The 19,869-nt window shown below is 39.9% G+C and overlaps 1 protein-coding gene across 3 annotated transcripts in view; it reads left to right on the top strand.

Annotated features, from left to right (window-relative positions):
• Positions 1-13,476: 13,476 nt before the first annotated feature.
• LOC116721665 (ephrin type-A receptor 3-like) overlaps positions 13,477-19,869 on the top strand; it is a 104,669-nt gene continuing 98,276 nt past the window's right edge. For 2 of the 3 annotated variants that reach the window (XM_032565530.1, XM_032565529.1), the window contains exon 1: positions 13,477-13,682. In XM_032565530.1, coding sequence (XP_032421421.1) covers positions 13,565-13,682 — 118 coding nt within the window. In that variant the 5' untranslated portion in view covers positions 13,477-13,564. The remainder of the gene's footprint in view (positions 13,683-19,869) is intronic. The other variant, XM_032565531.1, reaches the window with a different exon arrangement.

Below are 19,869 nucleotides of genomic sequence, written 5' to 3'. Positions count from 1 at the left end.
TCTTTCATTGTGAGGTACACAGCGAGTGGCACCTCATTCCTTCATGGAGTTTAATGTAGGAGCACTAGATGGCGCACTTCTCCTACAGTGAGTAAAGGAGGGCTGGCACTGTGACAGAGAGAAAGTCAACCAGATTTAACCCAACAGCTAAAAGGAGATAAAATGCAACGACTGGAACCCTGAGGTTACAGCTGACATTATTCTGTGCTTCATAGCAATAAAATATCAATTGGTCTTCCATTTTAGAAAGACTCTCCTAAATTGTTGACTTCTAGTTTGCAGCTGTGCTTCAAAATTTGTTGAAACGTTGATGACTTGACTGATTTGTCTGCTTGTCGGCCATTTGTCTCCTTTTGGCAGAGATGCATCAAATGAGGCTGTGTTTTAAAAACCTTATTAAAGGGAGATCAAACAGCCTCCTTAGACCACAAAAGCCCATTCATATCTTAATGCAGGTCCTCCTGTTGCTTCATGGCGTTCCTTTTTGTCTGGCTTAAATATTGCGTCCACTCAGTTCATATTTTACATAGTTGTTCTTATCTTTTTAACAAAAAGAGCTATGCAGTACATGTGGTAAGTCTATGTAGCCTCGATGTTGATCTAGATCTACATATTTCATCTAATTTTAAATGCATGTTGCATTTGAGCAAAACTGCCTGGTCTAAAAGTGGTCTCGATAAATTAGATCTGTATATCATGCTAACAGAAAAGTGAATAACTTTCACCTTTTTTCCATCGTTTAAAATGGATAATAGCATAATAAAATAATGCATATGTCTTCACTTATCAGCTAAAAATGAGGATAGTTGCAAATATGAAAAGATATTTACACACAGACCCATTTAATAAATCAGAATATTACTAAATAGTTCATTCCTGTAACTCAGTTCACAAAGTGAAACAGTTATATAGATTAAATACACATAAAGGAATGTTTTTAGGCTTTCTTACTGTTGACTATGTTGATTTTCAACCTAGTTAATGAAAACATGACATTTAAGATTAGAATACTACATCAGACCAATAAAAACAATGTAAAAGAGGAACATAGGCCTAATGAAAAGTGTATTTAACACCTGGTTAAAGGTTATTTTCAAAAGGTACTCCTGCTCCAACAAATGAGTCTCATGGAAATTCTAACTTTACTAACGTTTACTGAATGGCTGTTTGTAAGGATGTGGAGGACAGAAACAACATGCATTATAAGTTTTGTTGAATCTTCTAAGCTGTACAGGTTGTGTTTTTTCCTAAGAAAATTTGTATATATCAAAAATTATTATTCTCACTCAAAATTAATAATTGATACATTTCTTTCTCCCTCAGTGTGTGTCAGTCAACCAACCATTCACACATTGGTTTAAATGTATTTTCTACTAAAAACTGATCACCAGACTGTTTTTCATCCTCGTCCCTCCAACCACCGCCACTTTGTTGTCTTTTTGCCCACAATGACCCCGTTAGCCCTTAAAAAAAAAAAATTCTTTCAACCTTCGCTTCCCTCTGTGAGATTTTGCCATTGGCTCCTGGGTTAAGCAGGTCATATAATCCCTAAATGTGTGTCCGTGTGTGTTTGTGTGCATGAGAAAGAGTTGTCCCTCCTGCTTTGGCGAGATTATTCCAAGTTCCTGACCTCCGGGAAGTAAGAGGGGCCCATGTTTGGAAACACAGTCGACTGTCTTTGTCTTGTGAATCCGAATGGGGGGGACCTCGGCCATTGGGCCTCCGTCTCTCTGAGAGCCCACAGACACACTCGACCTGGCCCAGAGCTGCCGTGTGTCGACTAATTCTTGCCACCTCCATTCTAATGTGAATATGCCTTGATTAAGCAACCAGCTGGAGAAGCAGCCCGAACACTCCCTCGACACACACTTTAGCACACAAGAAAACAACAGGATGAGTTTGGCTTGCAAGCAAAAACATTGATCCACAGTCCCCTCACTGTGAGTCAATCTGGCCCCAATAGCCATTCAAGTGTATCTGCTTGATCTGATGTTTCCCGATAAGAGAAATTCCTCCTGGGGTCTGTGTGTGAATAAGAGATATTGATTGCCGAGTGTCATGGCGGTATAGATCTCGAGCAGCTGTAAAGGGGTTTAAATGAGGCCCGTGGCATATAATTAAAATGGTGTGATAATGTCAAAGTAGATGCAAGAGAAGAATTAGGGCTTTTTCTAGGTTTGACTACAAAAATACTAATACGCTGTTCAGGGCTGCACTCGTCCTCTCCTTGCTTTCATAGTGTGAATATCTCAGATCAAGTAAAACAGCCCCGCTGATTGCTGTCAGAATACTCTGCCAATATATTATGTCACTTCATGCTCTTAAAGATTTTCATGCACACTCACAAAGAAAAAAGCTTCATTCTGCATCTCTGAACTTATGAATTTATGTTGATTCATAGTATCTTGTCTAGGTTGATCAACATATGTTTCCTAATTTTTTCCAGGACAGAAAGGACTGAAGGCTTTTTTTATTGCCCGAATAGTCTGTCAGCAGGATTACACCATAAGTCCAATTTGAATTTCATGTACCTTGGTAGTGAGATGGAACTTGGCCAAAAGAAAAATCTATTATCGTACATATCGCTGCAGATACAGATCACTGTATCTTCAAAAGAGGGAGATAAAGCAGTGGCCTTGGCAAAGGATGCACGCTGAGTGCAATTCTTTTGTGTTTTTGTCTGTCACCAAGATTACATGAAAAAAACTACTACTCATCAACGTCAGATGTGGACAATTCTTTTATGAAGAGAGCACTGGCCTTGGTTTAAAAAAAAAAAAACTTTAAAAGAGCTTCTAGATCATCTTGTGTCTTTATTTATTAACCATTTTTTTAACACTTCTCCAACAGGTAAAAACACCATTCTACTCATTGCAGTGGCTGCTGTTCAAAGTAAACGGGTGATGTTTTTAACAGGAATATATAATATAAATATATATATAAAACATTCATCAGTGCAGCCCCAAATTCTTAAAATTTCATAAAAATATATCCTTTGTCATCTGCTTTGCAATATATATTCAGAGTTCTCACTGTCATATGAGAAGTTGTGTTGAGCTGTATTATGTAGTGCTTTGTAAATATGCAAATATATTAAGTCACACACTTTTCTATGCTTTGCTATGCTTTTATACTAATGTCAAAACACAAACTAATACATATTTATGGAATCTTTAGCAGTTTTGCATTGCCTTACTGGATGTTCAACCTCTTTGACAGCCTCTAACAAGTTTCCTTCCCTTATTATCCTGATTTTATCTCCAACCATTCTCAGCTCGTACCAAAATCCACATCCAATCCCAATAAAACCACCTCTACACCATGATGCTACCAGACCAGACATGTGGAGTGAACAACTGCTAGTTGTCAGTTTCTTCAACCTTTAAGAATCTGTGGATCCTCCAGAGTTGTCATGGGACTTCTGACTGTTTTCTTCAATCACATGATGCTGTTTTTTTCATTAATGTTCTCCAGCAAATCTATGATTCCCCTGCAGAACAGCTGGAGTTTCAGATCAATACATCATTGATGATCTTATTTTATGGATCATATATTGAATCTGTGCTGACCTTTTCGCTCCTCTGCTGGTTTTGCAGCCTCAACATCAGGTTAAAAAAAAATGCACTACGCAGAGTAATACATGTAAGTAATAGGATTCTGGGAGTTGAACAATGCACACTTGCAGAACTGTTCAATAGAAAGGTAATCAGTAAAACTAGTGCCATTCTTGCTGACAGTTCTCATCCATTACACACAGAGTTCCAGTTTCTGCCTGCCGGCCTCCAACTCAGGCTTCTCTGTATGAAAAGTAAGACATACAATCACTCTTTCATCCCTACAGCAATTTCCCTTTTTAATACAGGACAAGACAAGAGGAGTTAAATTTGATTGGTTGATTGATTAGCTGATATCTATTTTTATTTGCTTCACATATGTTACCGATGTTGGTCGTAATTATTGGCTGATGACAATATACACTGTTGGTACTCTCCCTGTCATATGGACTGCTATTGATGTTGTTTTTGTACACTGTATTTCCCCTCGGTTTTAGAACTTTGATAGTATGTCTTGTTTGGTATTGCTTGAATAAGCCTGGCCCTGAGCCCTATATTGAATATCTAATGAAAGCTATTGGTTGCGTGGGATTTCATTTAGAAGTATTGGAGTTAAGGGTCTGAACATAAGTGCACACACTGCTCCAATTTTTGTTTGTCCAAATTTTGTATGACCTGCATGGTTATTTTTTTTCCTCTTTTCCACACTAACAACAAGACAACCAAAATTATGCAGCAAAATACATTAAAATTGATGGGTGTGATTTGACAAAATGCAGAAAAAGTTCAGAAGGTATGAACACTTTTGAAATACGCTGTACATCATAACAGGAGAATTTTCAGCATTCATAACAATTCATATTGTTTCTTAACTTTATTGGACAACTGTGGACATGTTGGTCTGAATCAGTATTCTAGTCTTGTGGATGAGCCCAAATGAAAATAAATGACAAAAGTCACACTAGAAAATGTTAATGTCTTGATTCCACTGGTTGGCATTTTCTCACACACATAAATTATTTTTATGCCAAGAAAGAAAATCCCTATTTATCTGTGTTAATATTAGCCTCTGATGGCAAAATTTAAAACCAATCAAGACTAAATGGGAACAGTTTGCACTGCGGGGTTTAATTGCTATGTGGTCTGAGCTACATCTCTGCAGTTATCCAGCATGTTGTCAACAAAAAGCATCAACCTTCGCCTTCACACAACTCCATGTGACTGTAGTAATCCCTTAGAAAGCATTCAAGGCCACTACAGCGTGTATCCACGCACTTTAACCATTCAGAACACATTTTTATTTACAACCTTGCGTGTCTGAATAGAGGAGCTTACGCAAACTCACTTTCCAGATGGCAGAGGTGTAAGTCGTGTTAGCACAGGTAATGCGATCAGAATAATGTGTTTACATCATCAAGGGTGAAAGAGGATGAGCAGAAGGATGGGGCAAGCAGCAGAGTAGAAGTATTTAAAGCAGTGAATGTGCAGAGGTGAGAGGTTGTGAAGGAAGGGCTTGGGAGGAAGAAGGGATAATAAGAAAAGGATGCAATGGATGATAAACGATGAGAAAAAGGGGAAAAGACAGAGACGAGGAGGGAGTCTCCTTGTCAATCAGATTATGAACCAATCATTTGACAGAGAATTGCTTTGACCTGAAACCGTGCAGATCGCATTCGCTCCCACACGTACGTACACATCAACAGATGCACTCACAGTCATTTCCACACAGCTGTATGGAGATAAATGTGTCTCACTCGCATCCAGTCTGGTGTTAAGTGCACGTATTAGGCCGTATCAGCATTCATGTATGGTCTTCGTTTGGGTGTGTGTGAGTCTGGCTGTAAGTAAGTGAATCAGTAATGAGTGAGTGATGGATGGACGATAATGCACATTTGGCCCCTCTCACAAGCGCCGGGAGAGCTTGAATGTCTGGCCAGGCTCACACATTACTCTCGAAGAATTGTGTCAGATAAGACGGCTTTCTAACTTCTTCACCGAAAAACTGTAAGGAACACGTCTCTCTTCCCTGCTCCTCTGTCTTTCCACATTTACCTTTCACTACATTTATCTGCTTCTCTAGCTCTTCTCAAAGTCCCCCTTCTGTTTCTGACTCCATCTCACTCTAGCTGTCTGCTTCTTAGTAATGGAGCTAATTTGTTTAGCTGGCAAAGAGTGTCTGTCCATTAGGACAGAGGCTGTTCGTGCCAAGGGAAATGGTGACAAATCAAGCCAACGTGAGTATCTGATCTGTGCACATTATTGTGAATCTTTTTGTATAAAGTAAGAGAAAATAGGCTTTGAAAGGAAAAGTGTCTGCTATTAGAAAATCATTTATTTCTAACTCTCAATCAGCATACCTGTAGCTTACATCTACCTAGAGATCAACTTTAATGTTTCAAAGAGTTGAAGTGATTTTTGCAGGTTGGAACTCTCTTGTCTGTTACTCCACTTTATTGAGTTAAGTTAAAACAGCAGGAAAATTGATGGCTTGGATAATAATATTATGTAGCCCTGTACTTTTGGAGAAGGGTTACTGAAAGGAGCTCAGAAGCTGAAAGACGCCATGCAGTTCACCCTTCACTGTTAAAATTTATTTCCAAAGAGCCAATGTCAATACATTTTAAAACCAGAAACCTTAAAAGCGAGAAACATGCTTCACTCACAATGAGCCTTTTTTTCTTTTTTTTTCCCCCAAAGCAGAGATGATTTCAAAATACATATTTTGACTCAAAAAGAGTCTTTCATGCCACAACTCATTAAAATGGAAAATCTGCTACCGTATAAGAATTGTCTGTTGCAAACAGCAACAGACTGTTTTAAGAAAAACTAAAGTTAAACACAAAATTTAAAATAAGCATTATTTTACTTAAAAAAGTTTGTTTTATTAACCTTTTGGCAAAAATTTATTTTTGAAGTTACGTATACCATTAATGCAACAATCATTATTGACTTTGCAGACATCAAACTCTTTGTCAAACTTCGCATGTTTTCAGTGGTTTTTTGATGTTTACAGTATCAGTGACAATATCATGCTTTAGGAACTAGTGCTCTACAAAACATACATGTCCTCCTGAAAAACATATTCTGAATATTGAAGCAACATCTCACTGTAGGTCAAAACTTGGGCCAAAATTCTAGCAAACTATTTCGGACGCTTGATGAAATTTGCCAAAAAAACCCCCATTCGATCCAGTGCATACAGCTAAGTAGGAAAATGTATCAAATTATAAGAAAATCTATGTAGAGAGAAAAAAGAAAGTTAAAGACGTAAAACAGAAAAATGCTGACTTGAAAAATCTCAATGAGGAAAAAAAGGTAATTCCCTCTATATACAGTTTGTGTAAATATCTTTTTTACAATTGTATATTTAAAAGTAAGTCTGACCCCTGATTTATCTTCTACTTGATCTCAGCCACTGCCTCGACACAAAGGACTCACAGAGTGATAGATTTCCAAGCCGGGCATCTCTCCTAACTCTCTCTGCCAACAGACTGACAGGGCTTGGGCATGCTCCAACTCATCCTGATGACTACATTCTTTTTTTTTGTAATCCACCCTTTTCTGTCTCCTCTAACACCTTTTAAATGATGTGACACTGGCTGAAGAACGTGAGAAGATAAGAGAAGTGCCCCTACTTGCTTCTATGTCATTACTGTTGTGTTCAGAAAATATTCTTTGTGTGGAACATACAGAACAGGTAGATTCAGCAGGAAGAATGCTTTCCTCTTGACCTCATTCTACTTAGCACAAACATTTTTTGCCTCTTCCCAGCTGGTAAATCTACATGTTTTCTAGTTTTCTCATCATTGGATAATAGGTCAAGTCCAGAGGGAATGTGATACAAGAAGGCAAGGCTGGCTTTCATTGATTGCTAAATCATTTTTTCTCTTTGAGAAGGGAAGACACTGGCTGCTCCTCCACAATAGACTTACGATAAATATGCTTCCATTGCTGTATATGACGGACAATATCCACTGTGCTCTCAAGTCAGCATTTTCTGAATCTATACACGGTGCTGGTGGGTTTGCACTTAAGTATACAACCCCAGCGATTTAGCAGGTCAATGAGCAGCACTAAAAGAGAGGACGCTTGGAATGGTGTAAATGTCTTCCTCTCTCACCCTTTGTCAGTTTGTCTGTCTGCCCTGTTTGTTTGCCTCCCTGTCTACAAAGCTGGCTTCAGTCTCAAGGAGAGGCTCCTTCTCTTTCCAGTGCCCCGTATTTATGCGGGCAGAGCTGGCAGATACCAGCAGATTTTCCTCCCTGAATGGCCTTTTTTTTATCTCTTTTTCACTCCCTCTACCCAACATTCTCTTCCTCTCTTCCTGTGTGAAAGACAGTCTCTATTGAGGTTTAGGCATCTTTTTGTTTTGAGTGCTGAAAAGCTCTGATGTTAATATATTGCCACTCTCAGAATTTCTTTAAAGAATTTGGAAGTAAAACAACCACTCCATCCCGGAGTGTAAATATAGAAATATATCTAGGTTTGGGAAGATTGATTGTGTTTTTGCAGACAGGGGCCACGTCTGGCCCTGGTTGGGGGATGCTGAACGGGTTCCTGACTCGCGTATGCAATCGAGACGATGAGACAGACGGGGGCAGGCAGAGCTTTGTGCACCCGCCCTTTCCCACACTCCTTTTCACCTTTTGTTGTGAGGAAAGACCAGGGCTCTCTGACATGACGAATCGCTCTGCCTGCTTAACTGAGTCAACAGCAACTGGAAAATAAGTGGAATTTAAAGATGAATATTAGGGTGTCTTGCAAAAAAAAAAGCTGAACATCCATTTTGTCTCTTACAAACACAAACTCCAGTGTATTCTGTTGAGAGTAATAGGCCAACATAAAGTTGTGAATAATTGTGAAGTGGAAGGAAAGTGTTATGTACAGTTTTTGTTTTTTACAAATAAATACCGTATATAAAAGTATGAAATGCATTTCCATTAACTCCCTTTACAATGATGCCCATAAATAAAATCCAGCAAAAAGAAGAAACAGACAAGACCACTGACCATCCACTCAATCAGTAAATAGATTCCACCTGTAATAGACATTAGTGAAGTCCAAAGAACATAGCAAACCTGTCAGACAGTTAGCTAATAATAAAATTCAATGATGGTGTCGGGCTTCACTGCACCTCTACTTGAAACCCCATCGCCTCTTCAAAACATGGTGGTGGTAGCATCATACTGTGGGGATCATACTGTGTCTACAAATGCTAGAAGTGATAACAGACTTGAGACTAGGACAGACTTTCAACTTCCACCAGGACAAGGATCATTAATATGCAATCAAATCTATAGATAAAAGGTTAGCCATGGGTTAGAATAGCCCAGTCAAATTTCAGACCACATGAGAATTTGTGGCAAGACAAACGATTTATTGAAGTTGCTACCCAAACAATCCAACTCAGCTCAAACTATTCTGCAACTAAGAATGAGCCACACAAATATGTGTCAGGAAAAAGAGGAAGAGACAAACTGCATATTCTTTTGTAAAAAAATAATAATAATAACCAGACCATTTTTCCCATTGTACAGTCATACACTTCACTTAGTGCTGTTTTAACTCGTGAAAATGAAGAAAAAAAACACTTTTAAGTGAAAAGGTTAATGGTGTATGAATACTTTTTCAAGATCTTCCACTTATTTGAAACTGCAACTTTTCACATTTGTCTCTGCTACAAGTCTTGGTAGCACCCTGGAGCAGTAAACTAATGGTCTCAACAAGTCAAGCTCTAAATGTGCAGATTTCACAGTGGGAGAGTCAGTCGCAGGCTCAAAAACTAACACACATGCACACCCAGGCCTCTGCCTAAATGCCAGCACCAAGCTGTTGCCCATAAAGTGTTTGGGTTGTCACAATAGAGACATTACCACATGAGTGAGTGGCTCTGAATGGGGCTCGGGGTGTGTGTGTATACAGAGTGTTGTGGCTATGGGGGAGCTCATGGCAAGGCAGACGACCCTGTCATCACCTCTGCCCCATGTCAAACTACCGATCGGCATCAATGGTGCATGCATCGGGCGCACACATTTACACAAACTCCTGCCACACGGCCTGTTGCACCTAAACAAGTTTGTAACCGTCTTTTTTTTCCCCCGCCAGAGTGAGGCTCTCTACATTTACACAGTAGCATGTGATCAACTTACAAAAGATAAACTGTTTAGATGGTTAGTGAATGGTTGACCCAACCAGGCCAAGCAGGGTGAGGGGTTAGACTGAGAGGTCAATAGAAAAGAAACTGTGCATTTTCAAAATAATTGAAAGGCTGGGGACACTTCTGCAACAACTGGATATGAATTCCTTCTTGTTAGAGAAAGCTGATGGCGCAAAATAAGCATACATCCATAAGGAAACACCCACGTCTGAAATGTTTATCAGGGAGCTATCGCTCAATTCTGTCAGCACTCTGTCACTGTAGATGCATGCGTGTGTATGTCGCCTAAAAAAGTCATTATGCACAATCAGACTCTTGAACAAGCCATGCAGAAGGGGTGTGTGAGCGTGTGCGATAGAGGGAGCGACATGGGTTTTAGGGGCCGTGTCACCCACGTCTCTGGAGGAATGCATGACAGCAGTGTTTTGTCACTGCATGGACGAGCGCAGCATCACGGCAGGAGAGGAAGATGAAGAAAAAGAAGGAGAAAGGCATGAGCTTAAGGGGAGGGGAAAAAAGAAAAATATGTTGTTTTTTTTTTCTTCAACATGTGCTTGGTGAGGAAATTAGGTCATCCTAAGTGAAGCAATTGCTGGGAACAAATCATCATCATAATTGGATCCTTAAAAGTGTGTAAAGGTGGCCGTTTCACACGCACAAACACCCCGACCAAAACACACTTCAGCAGCAAAAACACAAGAGGCTGGGAGGGGTTAAGATAGGATTTTGGCATAAATCAGAAAATGTTTGACAGGTTTATTGCTCTTTCAGGAGCCCCATTTGGGACAGAAGCATGATAGAAGAACGTTACTCGTGGCAAATATAATTGTGGTCACGATCTTACCATAAATCATGGCGTGGATGCATCACATTTGCCTGGTGGCAGCATGAGGGGAAAAGATTCCAATGCATCAGCTGACCTGTGGGATGTCAGTCCACATTCTTTCATCCCACCACCTCACCACCCCCAGGACATTCACAAGCAAGAAACATGCCAAATTGAATATGAAAGTGTATTTTAAATGCATCTGTTTTTTTTGTGTTTTTTTTTACCTTACTCATGTCGGTAAATCTCACTGAGACATGAAGTCTCATTTTCAGGAGACACCTGTTTTACATATCCACACTCAAAAAAGAGCATAATAAAACATGCAAAGTCATTCAGATCCTTCTAATTATATTGATCAGCTAGAACTAGAATGAAAAATATGCAATCAATAAAACATTAAGAGTTTCTTTCACTGACCTTAAGATATGTTTAATATCCTTTACTTAAATTAATCTGCATGGTTTCAGGTAATTTATTTCAATTATGGGGAGCATTATAAGAAAATACCACTTTTCCAAATTCTGTGCAAACTGAAGGAACAGCTAAAGTAATACAATATTGTGATCAGTAGCTGTTTTATTAATGAACATATCCTATTTTTCAAAAAAAGAAAAATATTATCAATATATGACTTGAAAGATTGAAAATGCCTAGATATTTGCTACCAGACGCAAATTGCATGTGTGTACCTTTTTTTTTTTTTTTACCTATCTGTAATACCTATCAGTAATAAGTAGTAATAGTTTGGTCTGCACAGCCAATATCACAAAGTCTGTGACATAACAGGTTATGATCCACAGTGTCAAATACTTTTGACAAATCTACAAAAAGCATAGCATGGTTTTGGCATCCAAAACTTCTACTAAATCATTTAAAACTTAATTTAAAGTATTCCATAAGTAATTGTTGTAAAGTTGCATCAAAAATGAAACATACCATCATGTTTATTTTGCTACTAAACCTAAGATTTAACCATAGCTGTGGTAAAGATTGCACACCTAACCTCAGTTTTTCCTCCAACATTTCCCAAGACAACTTCCACCCATTATTTTTTTCCCTTTTTAAAAGACAGCTACATTCACTAAAGCATTGCACATGCAGACATGCAGGCTCTCCCATACATATAACATGGGTTGAATAAATCTCCATAAAGCATTTGCATTCTCTGATACTGCTGGTATCCAGTGGAACAGCATCAACAGCTGGGCAAAGGCCCGGAGAAGAACGAGGCAGGCCAAGCAGTAATTGCCATGAGCCGTGTCACTTATCAAAATAATTGACAGCGTTTTCAAAAAATGTGGGAAGGGACTGTTTATCCAGGTGATCCCAACCCAGAGGATTGGTAATGAGAGGTCTGGTTTTGTCACAGTTTGTTCTGGCAAGCAATGTTCTGGTTCTGTGGGTGCGATTTTATTTTTAGTGAACCAAACATTTTTTATAAAACAACAACAAATGCTGTAATTTTTGAAGCTCTTTTGCTAAATTATTCATTCAATAATTTCATGTAATTTGTCAAAAACGTTGCCTTTGAAAAGAAATCATACCCCTTGAGCTTTTTCACATTCCGTCACATTGCATAATCTTCAATTAATAGTTTTTCTTTATTTGTTTGCTTGTTATGGGACAGACCAACAGAGCAGGAAAAAAATGAATGGTTTTCAAAAAAAAAGTTTGTTGTATCGATTTGTACTCACGACCCTTAGCTCTGATACTAAACAATAGCTATTGCACCAGCTGATGCATAAGAATTTGGTGATTGGATAACTGTTAGTCATACATTCCTTTATTAAGAGTGATAAGACAAATCACACTATTGAAGGAAAGAAAGACAAAGTCCTATTTGCTGTGAGCCATGCACAGCAAACATGTGGAAATGTGCTCTGGTCAGGTGATGCCAAAATGTGGCTCTCTAGCAACATGCAAAACATTATGGTTCTTGGAAAACGATATGCTACACATCCCACTGAACACACAGCACCTATTGTAGACATGGTGGTGGCCGCATATGGTGGCCGTATGTAGGTCTGATCTGCTCAGGGAGCCAATTACACTTGATGGGAAAATGGATGTGACTAAATACAGGACGATTTTGGATGAAAATGCTACTAAAGACAGTAGATTGGAGCAGATATTCACCTTCAAGCAAAGCAATCCTAAACATACAATAGGGGCAACAATGGATCAAAGCATGCTTTTTGTTGCAATGACCCAGTTAAATCACATGGCTAAATACAATACAGTCTCACCAAGTCTTAAAAACTGGTGTTACAGATACCGTCCATCCAGTCTGACTGAGGCTGCGAAAAATGGGCAGATATTTATGTTGATGTAGAAAACTAAGAGATATATTACTAAAAAAGACCTGCTGCTGTAACTGCAGCAGATGTTGGTCCCACGGAAATTTAACTGAATGCGAATGCGTCCCCCATAGTTTCCAGATAATTATTTGTAGACAATTTTTCAAACCATTATTTTCCATCCTATTCACAACCAGACACCACTCCATGTTGGTCTACCACATAAAGTCGACTCTCCCGCCTCCCGGTGTTAGCAGTGCCAACTCAAATGTGAGCCAAAAGGGTAACAACATGTTTTCAAGGGACTATCTTTTGGTGAAAAAATAACTCCTTGGGAGATATGCTGACGTTTGCCATTTAAATGTCTCTTTTATAACAGTTCTTATTCCCTTTTTTTATCGTTTAATGTTCTTTTTTTTTAACTTGTTCTGCTACGAAATTGTGTAGCTTATCCCTAATTGTTGTTATTTTCATCAACTATAAAATATAACTTTATAACTTACATGATAATCAAATATCATTAGTTAGAGTGTAAAACTGTCAAGTCCCCACAGGCCTCTGGATCACACCACAGTCAGACTGATTGACAGGACTTTGCTGATTGTGGACCCTCCTTCCCAGCTTCTCCTCCTCTCTCTCCTCTCCTTTTCCTACTCAATCGCGAGGCTGCGCTCAACGACTCGACACCGCCAACAGGGATGCAGCGAGGGCGCAGCGCAGCCTGAAAATGGCACCACCACGCGTCCCGTGGATCTATCCATCCCTTCCCCTGCTGTCCTCCCTTCTCCTCGTTTTCCACGCGTCTCCGCCGAGCACGGCCTTACGGAATTACCCGGAGAATGAAGGTGGGTGTGCGAGCCTTCGGGAAGGAGTTGAGTGGGATGACTTGGGTGTTCGCGCGCCGTGTCGGCGGCGGATGGGAAGCCCCATAATCCCGGCGGTCCCTCTTCCCGGGGAAGGAGCGGAGCGGAGCGCTGCGCTGCGCGGCGGCACAAACTCCCGTTAAGTGCTCGTCTCGGTTATAAATCATGCATTGAGAGAAGCGGGGAGTGTTCGTCACGTTTCTCATTCCCGAGCATGCTGGCATTAAATTTGTATTGTATGTACACTGAGAGACAGCTAGAGATGACTGGAGACATTTCACTTTCTGACACCGAGAAAGGTTTTTTTTCTCTTTTTTTAACGTTACAAATCTTCCCCTGACTTAACTTAATCATGATTATTCCAAACAACATTGACATATCTGCCAAAACATTTCTTAATTATTGATATCTTCATTTTTAAATACAGATAAATGATGATTTTCTTTTTTCTTTTTCTTTTTTTTTGCTTCTCTTGCCTCAGTCTGCAAATGAGGAGCAGCAATTACATTAAATTTGTCACACGCTGCTGCTGAGCCTCTCCGGGTTATTGTATTAACATCGATGCTCAGCCTGAAATTAGCCAATACATTTACTCTCTAACTACTCTTGACTGCTTGTTGGAATGAAACATGGGAGCTGGGCTCCCTTCACGGGAACCGAACTAAATCCAGAAGTTATTTTCCTCCCCCCAAAAAACGTGACCAAGTCTGTCAGTGAAGCTGTTTTCTTTCTTTTTTTTTTCTGGGTGACTTGATGGAAACTGGAAGAGACAGTCTGACTGAAGATGATACAGCTGTGAGTTGTCACTCTGTGAATCTTTTCATTTGATATTCTCTGAAATCTCCAGTTACTCTTGATCTGATTGCTCAACAAAGCGCTCCATCCCTGTGATACTTTCTTTTCTCAACCACACAGAAAACATAAACTCCAGGCTCACTCACTGATAGATGTCACAGTCAAGTGACTCACATCGCACAGCGGAAGGTGTAATGGGACCTCCTGTCTCTGCCTGAGTTAACTGTATAAGATGTTTGTACATAAGTTGTGCTGAACATATGTCACAGCCCGGAGCTGCGCACACAGAACAAAGACTCAGGAGGATGTGTAGGTACGGAGGAGGAGGAGTGGTTGAGGAGGATGATACACGTGAAGGAGACTCTAAAACACTGCTGAAATATTAATTGAGACCAGCATGTATGATGAAACCAACTGGAAGCCAAAGGAAACTCCTGTTGATTTAGATAACAGCATTTAGCCATGTGTTTTGGTCTGTGTAGGCGAGCGCTTATTATAGGTGACAGAGTTTGAAAATTCAGTTTCAGAATTGCCCATTTTTTTCCTGTCCAAATGTTTAAATGGTTATAGTTTTCTCAGGTTTAATGGAGTGTAGGGTAATGGAGCATGGGTCCTCGTGGCGAAACACAGTGGTGGCAGCATCATGGAGTGAAGGAGGCTTTTCCTTTAGCAAAACTAAAAATGATACAGAAAAGTTTGTTCTTCTGGCTAGATATATCAACGATATACGGAGCATAAACGCCTATAGCATCTTAACAAAAACTGCATACAAACATTATGTGATCATGCCTTGTGAATGAGATAATTTGCACACCCTGATATTTCAGTGATGACTGGAATTCAATATATTGTGCAGGTCTAGTTGTCAAGTTATGAGAATCAAGAGACAGTAGGCAGTGGACAGTTGGCTGGCTACTAGAACAGGAAGCCCTACTAATTAACAATCTAATATAGGTTCATAGCATTTGGTGTTGCTCTGTGAAGACCAGAATGGCCAAAAGATATAAGTTTCTGCACTTCAAGCACTAAAGAACTAGGGGTAAAATTATTGGATTTTTATTTAAGGGGCAGTATTATGTATTTTCCAATCACATACGCTGCGTATATCAAATACAACTTAGAAATTTGACGTGTTAAAAGTGGCCTCTTTAAGAAATTTCTGCTTCTTCCGACATTCTGCCTTCAGCACGTCTTCACAACAATGCTTCTCATTATGCCATTTACACCCATTATTAAGAGCGTTGGACTGAGAAGTAGTTCTATGCTGAGTTCAGCAGATGCGCAGTTATAACCTGGTGTTTGCTAATTGCTGCTGCCACTTGTCTGGAGGAGGAGAGTGGGGGAGGAGCGGGTGAGGAGTGATCTGTGAGGCAGAGGCTCCAAGGAGGAGCTGCGTGGAAATAGGCGGCGCTTTGGGTGAGCAGAAGTTTAGGCACTCCTGACTGGTTGCCACAGGAGATTCAATGATTTCTCAAACATCCCTGAATTAATCAAAGCAACATTCCAGGTCTGCTTTTGATGAGAGAATAACATAATATGATATGAAGCTAAAAAAGATGATTTCCCATAATACCACACTTTGAATTATTTGTGTTTAAAGGCTATGTATCAGTATCAAAATAACGTTAAATGAATATTATACATAATAATAAATATGTTATATCAGTATAAGTCTGCACTTCAGCTTTTCTGGTTTAAATGAAAACGGTTAGTGCCATACATTTTTTGCTAAAAGTTTTATGTTGATGCAATTTGACATTAGTGTTTTTTTACCCAGGAGTATCATACAGTGTGAAACCCAGCCCCTGATTTGGTCTGTGCGCGGTTCATGTTCAGAATGATACATTTTGAGGTCGCTTACAGGTTAAAGTTGCTTCACATTTTTTAAACATTTATCAAATGATGCAAGCTGGAGTATATATTTCAGTGTTTATCTGTTTCTGGTGTATTTGGTCAGCTCACGAGCTAAATTGCACCTTAAATCCCATAGCTCGTCTTGTGTTTGCAGAAGTGCTAGTGAAGCGAGCATTCATTTGGTCCAGCGGGAGAATAATTCAATAAAGCACATTTTGGCTTCACCGTCTGGCCTCCCAGTTATTGCTGTGGCCACACCTTTATACCTTCTACATCTCTGTGTGTGTGTGTGTGTGTGTTTCACACTCATTCCTCTCAGTGTTCGTTGTATTCCAGCGAATCCTCCTTTTGAGTTCCAGTACTGGCAAAATGGGGTTGTAAGAAATGAGAAAGAAAGACATACCCCCTTTGACTGAGCTGATAGCAGGAACAGTATTAGAAAACTGTAGGGGTTTTAAAAGCTTCCTTTAGTACCAGACATTGATTTGGTCCAAACTGTTGACATTTACAAGGAAGTTTAAAGCTGAAGGTGGATTTGTTGCGACAGAATTGTTCCCGTGTAGGTACCACGGCACACGGGAATGGATTTCTTCAGACATTAAGAGAGGGAGTGATTTACAGACGGTCTTAGTTATGAATGTTAAAAAGAAGAGGACATGATGACCTGTGGCGCACCAGCAGAGGGAGCCCTAAACACCCTCCATCTGGACCCTGAGGGCTTACTGATGTAATTGGAGGGAGGATGCTCACAGGTTTTCCTTTTTTCTAGGAGTGTCCTCATCTCTGGGTCCTCTTTACCTCAGCCTATAGCGCATTATCTGGCAATATTGTTGCTTTTGTGCAGAATCATGTTCTTTTTGCTTAATTTAACTGCTAAGCCCTAGACTCTAAGAAGGAGTTTGATTTCCTCTCGTGCAACTGAGCAGTGATGACTGTACACTAATTAAAAGCAAATGAATAATTTAATTGCTTATTTTGGATGTGCAAACATGAAACTGAATTAAAGAAAAGGAGGCTGGAGAAAAACAGCGCAACACTAAAAAAAAAAAGTTACTCAGTCGCAGTTTGGAAAATACAGCTTTTCATTGAACTGGCCTCAGGGTGTGCAGGGAAATTGCTTTATTGCCTCACAGGGTCAACATGAGGGTGAGCAGTTTTAGTGCAAAGGCAAGCATGTTTTATGTTAAGCCTCCCCTCGATTTTAGTCACACACACGTATACACACTTGCTGCGATTCACACAAGTTCCTGACTTAGGTATAATGTTGGGTCAAAGGTCTCATCTGCTTTAATTGCTTCAATCTATAATGGTTGCTTGTAGTTATCGGCAGAGCCATACCTCAGTGCGCGTGTGCGCGTCTGTGTGAGTGAGGCAGAGAGATTGCTCTGCTCCCATGTAACAGCCGTGACCTTGGACCAAACAGGATATAGATCTCCCCTCTCATCAGAGAGCAGCAGACTGGAGCAGCAAGCATGAGCATCCTCTCCTTTTTTTATAACTTCTGCTCCAATTTCTCTCTAATCCCCTTTTTTTATAACTGCTCTTCTCTGTTTTCTGTTTTCAGCCCTCCCTCGTGCCCTCCATTTCTTACCTTCTAGTTGCTTTTATTCTCTTTGGTTGTCTTGCTACATTTATTGTGACTTTGCATGAGCAGTTGGGCAGAGCCGACACATAGCTTCTGTAATGAGACTGATTGGTGAACTTAGAGATACACCAATCAATATTATAGCCAGTTTCTGATTGCTCTTTTTTGTACCTGTGTGTTCTGGATAATGTAGATAAAGTTATCTTAACTCTTAGAATCTTTCTGTACCATTAGTAAGGAAAATAGCTATTGGCTATCTTTAAAGTGTCTAGAAGTTGCAAAATAATATCGCCGCTTATTTGTATAATTGGTCATCACCATTTCACACTAACGGGAAGGTGTAGAAGAGTGCACAGTCCTGTTGTTGCTAACACTGTTGCCTTTGATCAACAACATCTGAGGATAAATTCCAGCCTGAAACATTTTTGCATGAAGTTTGCATGTTCTTCCCTTGCACACATATTCTCTCTCTGGATACTCCTACATTCTCTTCAAGTTAATTCGTCTCTCTAAGCTTTCCCAAGAATAAGTGTATGCTTTCTCTCTTTGTTGCCTCGTGATGGTCCTTGTGATGGAAAAGTTCTACATTTGTGGAAGTTGCTTTCTTGAAAAATAGTTGTTGGAAGTTTAAATGCTTCCTCAAAGTTTTCCAATCCGATTCTCAATCTTTCTTGCTTCCTCTTAACCTAAACGAGCTGCAGATGCTTTGACCTGCAGTTTCCTTTTAAATAGCTGCTTGCACCTTGGTGCATTTTTCATCTCTTAATTTATTTTTAAGCATCCCACTCAAACTGAAATCTACCAGCTCCGAGTGTTCGCTACTTAGCAATAGCATCCATACTAAAGAGCGTTGTTTTGGATGACCTGGCAATAGTTTGGAATAGTGCTTTAGCTGATGAGCTATTGATGTTATTCTTCAGTTTCTCATTGTTCAACTGATCCTAGGCAACTATTGAAACCATTTTGCTTGTCTGCACAAACACATCTAAAAACACATCCAAATGGATGCCTGTTCATAGGACACACATAATGTCAGCATGGTGCGTTTGAGACCCAAGCACCACCTTGTATTCATGAGAATGGAGGATGTGCAACAAATAAATTTTATTACCTGAGATAAAACAGGATGCACCGACGTGTGTAGGTTAAGACGAGTCCAAAGCAGAACAACGCAGAAACAAAAGTGAGTCTGACATTTAAAGGACCAACACACAGACTGACAAGAATCTAAAGGACAAAGTAACCATGGGAAGTTTGCCAATACGTAAATTCAATCCTGGTGTGCAGGAAGCAGCGAGCTAGACCAACTGGAAAACACAGACTCTGGAAGTCAAGCAAGGACACAAACAAAGAACCGTAAAACCAAAACTAATGAAAAACAAAACACAGACAAGACAAGTAAATGAAAACAAGACGCGAAGAAGATAAAAATCAAAAACAAACCCCCACAAACCACAGAATCAAGGCACACATCCATAACTCCACCCACTCATCCTGTTTTAATGTATGGTTGGGGGGCAGTTAGGTGGTCAGAGAATAGTGTCACATAGTCCGGGGCCTGACTGATAGATAGGGTTATAAATATGAGCCAGTGACAGAAAATGATTCTGCCACGAGGGCTTCGCCTCATTATGGATTCATTGTGCGTTTGGGAGTGTGTGTGTGTGTGTGTGTGCTTCTGGGCGGTACAGTGTGGAGCTGAGGGGACACAAATCAAACGAGAGAAGGACAAGAAGAACAAAGACTGACAGGTAGCAAAAGATAAAATAAACAGCTCAGCTTCTATCCTGAGCCTTTGTGTTGTCTTGCTGGGCACAAGTTTTGTCACTGCAGCGGTTTGAATGTGAAGATGTGCAAGCATTCGTAGTGGCATTCTTGGTAAACATTGCCTGGTAATGCTTTATATGACATCGCTGTCAAATATTAATCCAGACA

This window comes from Xiphophorus hellerii, chromosome 6, assembly GCF_003331165.1.
Source record: "Xiphophorus hellerii strain 12219 chromosome 6, Xiphophorus_hellerii-4.1, whole genome shotgun sequence".
In the NCBI taxonomy this organism is placed as follows: domain Eukaryota; kingdom Metazoa; phylum Chordata; class Actinopteri; order Cyprinodontiformes; family Poeciliidae; genus Xiphophorus; species Xiphophorus hellerii.
Note: the sequence above shows the minus strand (reverse complement) of the source record. Positions and strands in the feature narration are given on the sequence as shown.